This window comes from Bidens hawaiensis, unplaced genomic scaffold (genome assembly GCF_021521415.1).
Source record: "Bidens hawaiensis isolate Kalapana, Puna unplaced genomic scaffold, B.hawaiensis_p1.1 tig00033217_1, whole genome shotgun sequence".
NCBI classification, from domain to species: Eukaryota; Viridiplantae; Streptophyta; class Magnoliopsida; order Asterales; family Asteraceae; genus Bidens; species Bidens hawaiensis.
This window is the reverse complement of record NW_027495695.1, coordinates 1,757-9,905: the sequence shown is the minus strand read 5'-3', so window position 1 is coordinate 9,905 and position 8,149 is coordinate 1,757. Positions and strand designations below refer to the sequence as shown.

Sequence of the window (8,149 nt, the reverse complement as noted above, 5' to 3'; positions counted from 1 at the left end):
TCTTCAATCTTGATCAATGTAAATTACTTGTACCTGTAGCATGTACAAAAATAGAGTTTGTTAACACGAATGTTGGTGAGAATACATAAGTTTTAGTTGAGATACATATATAGATAAAAACCACAATTCATATGTAAATGATGAATATTACAATTCTTATGAAAAATGTAAACAACTAAATAGATGTGGACCCATTCTTATTGATACAAAATCAAAGTACTTGGGTAAATGTATGATCATACTAGATGAGGATAGATGAGGATGAGATACCAACCACCAAGCATAAAATAAACAATTAAGCATATAGAGCATTATCATAGAGCATGCAATAATCACACATAAACATATATTGAATTGTGTTTTTGAATAGATGTGGAAATAAAAATGAGTAATTTACATAGGGTATACATGCCACCCCCAAAATATAAAAGATGGGAAAAAGGGGGTATGTAAACTCACCTTATAACGTAAAATAAACGAGGACGAGATAATAAAAGAAAAGGCTAGGATGGAAAATGATCAAGCTTCCCGAGATTCATCAAAGAAAGGCCCTATTTATTAACGATAATATAAAAGTTGTTATAAACATATTGTATTACAAGACTTATGACGGGTCTTGGATTTTGTCACACCCCGACTTAGGGCCTAGCCGTTTGACCACAAGTTGGTACCTGTTTTGTAAATATATCAGATTTTATGGTTAATTTTAGCGGAAGACTTTAGGTTTGAATAAAATATTAATTTACATTGAAAATTTACTCGGGAATTAAATATCCGAGTATTAGTTTACAAAAGATACGTTTCTTATTACAAGGATTTAGTTTGTCAAAACAGAGCCATCTTGTACGCGCCTCTATCTTTAATAAGACTCCAATCCTTGTTAATGCTACTTATGCTTAATTACCTGCAATGGGTTGGAAAAATACATCAGCTATATGCTGGTGAACACGTATGTCTGAATAAAACATTTTGAATAACGATTACAATACAAACATAGTTTTCTTGACAACCTCAACGGAAGTATTACTACTTCCGGTATATGTACCACTGCCCTACACACATAACGGTATTCTCGGAGCCAAACGGCACTGAACAGAGAACTGGTCATGACCGTTTAAGCTCACGGCTACCTTGCCTTTGATTGATTGATTGAGCTTTAACAGTTATGTTTGGATCTAGACACATGCATATTCGGTCTGAGTTGATTTTATTCTTTAGTTTGTATTATAACGTTTTAGAGATCACATAATCTCCAATAAACATCGACTGACTTGTTAAGACGAACACCTGTTCATCTTATCGAGTATAAATATGTTTTGACTAATTGAAAAGGTTAACATATTCACGTTATAAAAGGTTTGAACGTATTCACCTGTACCGTCGGTGTTGGAAAACCTTGATTGATTGATTGGTTGATCGATTGTGAATGATATTAACCTATACATAATAGGTTTGTGTAAATACATGAATGATGTTTTGATTAAGCTATGATTGCTAAGCTTAAACTTGAACTAGTTTATCTTTGATTGTGATTGAAAACACTTAGTTTTTATGTGACATTTGATGTAGCATGCTTTGGCTTATAGGTTATAACACGTTGGTAAGTTTCTCCAGGTAAGTAAACGGGTCCCTCTGTTGATTGGGATTTATACGAATTACTTTTCCTTAGGCAAGAAACTTACTATTAATGATATCACCCTTACACTAACTACATGCCCGTCAAAATATATCATTGATTAACATTACTTAGTTATGAAGTAACGTTTAAGAAAACTCGTTTATGAATGTTTATAAAACCTTTCAAGTTTAAAGGCCATAGCCTTGATTGATCGTCTAAGCTATAATTCAAATAACTTAAACATAACTCCTACCTTAGATTGGATACTTAGATTGATAATAAGAAAAAGGCAGGATCTTGATCTACTCGATTATACGATTGCTAGCTTGATTATAACTTCGTTCCATGCACGAACTACGAGAAAATGGCACGTCGGCTTGGTAGGGTAATGAGGCACGCCTTTCGAGGTTAAGTGTGTGTAAATGTAGGTATGATGGGATGAGGAGATCTCAATACCCGTCACCCCCTTTTATAGGCTGATTTTGGACCCCATCGCGGTACGCGGTGGGTTCCTTTACCCCGTCGCATACCACGTCGCCGCAATTTGTCGCCGCCTTACCAAATGATGACACGTGGCCTGTCATATCGTGCCACGTTTTGACACGTTGGGCACATGCCCGATGACTCAGCAAGGCCATCGCGCTACGCGATGGGTTTATAGTTGCCCCGTCGCGTACCGCGATGGGTAAAGTTTTCAAAATGTACATTTTTGGTCCCTATACTTAGCAAGTTGGTATAACTAGGCTTAAACTCATAGGGTAAATGACGCGGTGTTACATCCTCACCACCTTTTAAATAATCTCGTCCTCGAGATTTATTGGAATAGATAGGGATATTTCTTCTTCATTTCTGACTCGTGCTCCCATGTATACTCGGGTCCTCGTCTTGAATCCCATTTAACTTTCACGAGCTTGAGTCGTTTATGTTTAAGAAACTTAATCATGCTATCTTCTATTTGAATCGGTTGTTCTACAAATTTAAGCTTCTCGTTGACTTTAACATCTTTTAAAGGCATTGCAAGGGTTTCGTCAGCTAAACACTTGCGTAGATTGGATATGTGAAATACGTCGTAAAATGCCTTTCATTTCATCGGGTAATTCTAGTCGGTAAGCAACTGGTCCGATTCTTTCAAGTATCTTAAATGGTCCAACAAATCGTGGACTCAGTTTTCCTTTCTTCCCGAATCTTACTACACCTTTCCAAGGCGACACTTTCAATAAGACTCTATCGCCTTCTTTAAATTTTAATGGCTTGCGACGAACGTCCGCATAGCTCTTTTGTCTATCTCTTGTAGTTTTCAATCATTCACGAATTTGTATAACTTGATCAGTAGTCCTTTGAACAATTTATGGTCCTGACAACTGACTATTACCTGTTTCTGACCAACATACAGGTGTTCTACACTTACGCCCATACAATGCTTCGAATGGTGTTGCTTGGATACTCGTATGATAACTGTTGTAGTACGAGAATTCCATCAGCGCGAGATGAGTGTCCCAACTTCCTCCTAAGTCGATAACACAGGCACGAAGCATGTCTTCTAAGGTTTGAATTGTATGTTCACTTTGGCCATCATTTTGGGGATGGTACGCGGTAGTTAAGTCTAATCGAGTCCCCATAGCCTTTTGAAAGCTTGACCAAAAATTTGAAGTGAAATGACTATCTCTATCAGAAATGATGGATAAAGGCACTCCATGTAAGGATACTATGTTTTTGACATATAAGTGTGCTAACTTATCCATACTAAACGTTTCTTGAATTGGAATAAAATGGGCAGACTTGGTAAGTCTATCGAAAATAACCCAGATCGCATCATTTTGAGGAGAAGTTTTTGGTAACTTCATGATGAAATCCATTGTTATCATATCCCATTTCCAAATCAGAATTTCCGGTTGTTGTAGTAATCCAAACGGCTTTTGATGTTCAGCTTTCACTTTTAAACATGTCAGGCACTTAGATACATACAAAGAAATATCTTTCTTCATCCCAATCCACCAATAATCATCTTTTAGATTGTGATACATCTTGTCACTTCCCGGATGCATCATATACTTTGACTTGTGTGCTTCTTCTAAAATCTTGTCTCTTAAACTCCCGACCATTGGTACCCAAATCCTTGTACCGAGTCTAAGTATTTCATCACTTCCTTTAATCAATTGATCGATTGTACCATTTTCTTTTTCGGCTTTAATGTTCCATTCTTCTAGTGCCAACTTCTAAGCTTCTTTTATTTGGCTAGCTAGATCAATTTTAAGTTCCAATCTAAGAGCTCGAACTCTCTTTGGTTTCTCATGTTCTTTTCTACTTAAGGCGCCAGCCACAACATTCGCCTTTCCTTCATGATATATGATCTCACAGTCATAATCATTAAGCGTTTCCATCCATCGCCAATCTAGATCAATTTTAAGTTCCAATCTAAGAGCTCGAACTCTCTTTGGTTTCTCATGTTCTTTTCTACTTAAGGCGTCAGCCACAACATTCGCCTTTTCTTCATGATATATGATCTCACTGTCATAATCATTAAGTGTTTCCATCCATCGCCTCTGTCTCATGTTCAATTCTTTCTGATCAAATATATGTTTCAAACTTTTGTGATCATTGTATACTGTGAATTTTACACCATACAAGTAATGTCGCCATAATTTCAAGGCAAAAATTATAGCTCCTAATTCGAGGTCATGTGTGGTGTAATTCTTTTCATGAACCTTTAATTGTCTCAAAGCATAAGCAATCACTTTCTTTCCTTGCATTAAAACACATCCCATTCCTGTGTGCGAAGCATCACAGTAAATGGTAAAGTTTTCTAGTCCTTCTGGCAAGGCTAGGATAGGTGCATTGGTTAACTTTTGTTTGAATGTTTCAAATGCTTCCTCTTGCTTCGGTCCCCATTCAAACTTAATTGCCTTTCTTGTGAGTGAAGTTAATGGAACAGCTATTCGGGAAAAGTCTTGAATAAATCTTCGGTAATATCCAGCTAAGCCTAGAAAACTTCTGACTTGAGTCGGTGTCTTGGGTTTCTCCCACTTTTTTATGGCTACTATCTTTGCTGGATCTACTTGAATACCCTTTTCATTTATAACATGACCAAGAAATTGAACTTCGGATAACCAAAATTCACACTTGGAGAATTTGGCGTACAATTTCTCGTTTCTTAGGGTTTCAAGTATGATTTTTAGGTGAACTTGATGATCATTGTTGGATTTTGAATATACAAGAATGTCATCAATAAAAACGATAACAAACTTGTGAAGATAAGGTTTACAAATATGATCCATCATGTCCATGAAAGCTGCCGGAGCATTAGTGAGTCCGAAAGGCATCACGGTGAACTCATAATGTCCGTATTGGGTTCTAAAGGCTGTCTTTGGGATATCTTCTTCTTGTACTTTCAACTGGTGGTAACCCGATCTAAGATCAATCTTTGAAAAACAACTTGCTCCTTGGAGCTGATCGAATAAATCGTCGATTCTTGGAAGTGGATACTTGTTCTTGATTGTGACTTTATTTAGTTCTCTATAATCTATACACATTCTCATCGATCCATCCTTCAACTTTACGAACAGAATTGGAGCTCCCCACGGTGACGAACTCGGTCGTATGAATCCTTTCTCCAAAAGTTCATCTAACTGTTTCTTTAGTTCTTTCATTTCTGTAGGTTCTGGACGATAAGGAGATTTAGCTATTGGTGAAGTTCCTAGCATGAGATCGATTCTAAATTCTACTTCTCGATCAGGCGGGGCTCCTGGTAGCTCGTCAGGAAATACATCTTGAAATTCGGACACGATTGGTACTTCTTTTATCTTCTTTGGTTCGGGTTCCTTCGTTACATAGGCCATGAATGCGAGGCATCCCTTACCTATGCAATGACTTTCTTTAATCTTGGAAATGATTCCTACCTTTCCTCCTTCTTTATCTCCGGTTATACGAACGGTTTTGTTATTAGATATTCGAATGTCGATAGCTTTATCATTACATAGGATACGGGCTTGATTAGATGATAACCAGTCCATACCTAAAACTACATCAAAACCTGCTAATGTCATGGGTAACAATCGTATAGGTATGACGTGATCGGCTAGGGAAATTGTGGCATTATTTAAGGCTTCGGTTATTCTACTTACATTACCATCAGTAGTCTCGACTTTGTAATGTTTATCTAATTTAACTAAGCGCTCATTTAATAGACTACAAAATTTATAATCTATAAAGGTTTGTTTTGCACCCGAGTCAAATAAAACTCTAGCATAAACATTATTATAGGAAACGTACCGGTGATCACGTCCAGTATGTCGGCTGCCTTTTGAGTGTCTAGCACAAAGACACGAGCTTTTACCTTCTTGGCTTCGGTCTTAGCATCGTTTCCACTTGCACCTGCTGTATTTGGCTTTTTCTTTGGGCACTCAGTACTATAGTGTCTCTTCTCGCCACACTCAAAACATACTCCTATATTTTTCCTATAATCTGCTTCCGAATGTCCTGGTTTCTTGCAAAATCCACATACATCGATGTTAGTTGGTCGAAGACATCTACCGAAATGTCTCCTACCGCATGACATGCAAATGGAGCGACTATACACAAAGGCCCCTTCCCTCTTCTTCCCGGTTTTCCTCACTTTTCCTCCAACTGGCATCTTGCCATCATCCTTCTTCTTCTCATCTAGGTTCCTCAGCATTCCGTCCATCAAGTATCCGGCCAACTCCATAGCAAATTCCGTCGTAGACAGCATATGTGAACGAACTAAATCATGAATTTCTATTGGTAATCCGTAAATGTATCGTGTCACTTTGTTAATTTCAGGAATGACCAGATGAGGGACAATTCTACAATACTCAAGGAACTTGGTATTATATTCCATAAGATTAGCTCCCACAACCTTGTGGTTCCACAGTTTGGTCTGAATTTGATCAATTTCATTGATTGGGCAGAATTTCTTTAATATCATTGCCTTAAACGTTTCCCAATCCAAGTTGTATAAATTTTCTCTACCCTTAATTCCAATTAGGGTATTCCACCACTCCAATGCTTCCCTTTTGAACATGTGGGAAGTGTATTGTACTTTCTCACTTTCAGTACACTTACTTATCAGCACAATTGATTCCATTTCCTCCAACCATCGGAGGGTATTTATTACTCCTTTATCCCCGTGAAATTCTTTGGTGTTATAAACCTTGAACACTTTGAAATCACAACCCTCGTGTATCTTTAACTTCTTGGTTTTATCACGGAGGTTGTTTTCAGCAGTCGAACTCTCATCACTTGCTTCTTTCTTTTTCTTACTTTCCTTCTTTTTAGATTCTTTCCTTTTTAGATTCTTTCTTTGATTATTTTCTCGAAGTAGCAGATTCACTTTTGCTTTGACTCACCCTCTTATTAGAATGAGAGGCAATTCGACTTGGATCATTTTTCATTAAGTCATAAAGCGGAGTTAAAGCTTCTTTTAAAAATCACGAATACCAAGCACGTAGTCCTTTGGTATCGCTTGAATATTTGCTGCTACAGTCTTTTCTTTATCGTTGATTATGTTTTCTTCAACGTTCTTTTCATTATTTATTTCTTGATTAGCTTTAGACATGCTGTAACATGAATAAAACAAGATTCAGAGAAAAGACAAACTTTCTTTATATTACATTATTTATTTTACAAAGAAACATAGCAGTATACACAGTACTTAACAACGATTTATAATCCTTAATCCGTTTTTTAACAAGATTCTTCATCTTGTCACATTTCTTAACTATTTTCTTTCACATTCTCTTTTTGTCCACTTTCTCATTCCTTAGTTCATCCATCACCGAATTTGGCGGGTTAGGATATCATGTTGGTGCGGATGCAGCTGGGAAGAGATAAGCGTTCTCCCGTGGATAAAGATGCGGGTTGGCAACATATGTATGCATTTCTTCATCGGGAATATTGGTAGTGTAAAATTCCTCGATGAGATTTGCTTCCTCGCGGATTTCATTAGCTTGTTGTGATATTGAAGGTTTTGGTCCTTTATATGGAGGAAAACAAGGATTCTCGTTCTCTTCATTTTCTCCTCTGGATCCTCCTCTTCCTCGGGTTCTTCCTCCGATTCATAAGGATTCTTGATTGGTGATTGGACTAATCTCTTTTTGTATGGTAAGATGACCCTCATCTTTGGCTTACGACTCGGTTCTGCAATGGTAGATGGAATTTGGTATTGATAACCTAATGGTGGTGATCCGAATTTCCATCTCCTTTGATCAGAGTGACAATTCATCCAGCTAGATGATTCTGATTCAGTCTCCTATTTGATCTTGCTCTGTACTTCCTGTTCCTCGCAAGGATGGTATGTTGGGATGTCGGATGGGTAATACTGGGGAATGTTGTCCTCGGTATTATCATAAATTTCTATTGAGCATTGTTGATTTCCTGGGAGGTACACGGGTTGACTCCCATATGGTAACATTGGAATGATTGGTGTACTGTGATTGAAAAAGCTAGTATAATAACTATTTCTACTCTCCATATTGGATGGTTCGTGATTGATTGTCGGTTTCGAGCGGATAGCTA

The 8,149-nt window shown here is 37.4% G+C and overlaps 1 protein-coding gene across 1 annotated transcript; it reads right to left on the bottom strand.

Moving 5' to 3' along the window:
• Positions 1 to 519: 519 nt before the first annotated feature.
• LOC143584663 (uncharacterized) lies at positions 520 to 6,719 on the bottom strand. Its single transcript, XM_077066668.1, has 2 exons — positions 5,888 to 6,719; positions 520 to 551 (listed from the first exon to the last, which is right to left on the bottom strand). The coding sequence occupies exons 1-2, from the start codon at positions 6,717 to 6,719 to the stop codon at positions 520 to 522; spliced, it is 864 nt and encodes a 287-aa protein (XP_076922783.1).
• Between the last annotated feature and the right edge of the window lie 1,430 nt (positions 6,720 to 8,149).

Bases quoted from the DNA above. Each gene is read 5' to 3' on its own strand.
- LOC143584663 (XM_077066668.1), bottom strand. From the start codon at position 6,719: ATGGAATCAATTGTGCTGATAAGTAAGTGTACTGAAAGTGAGAAAGTA. The intron at 552-5,887 runs GTACGTTTCCTA...GTTAATAAATAG, and splicing joins CATACTGGACGTGATCACCG to GGCCTTTCTTTGATGAATCT.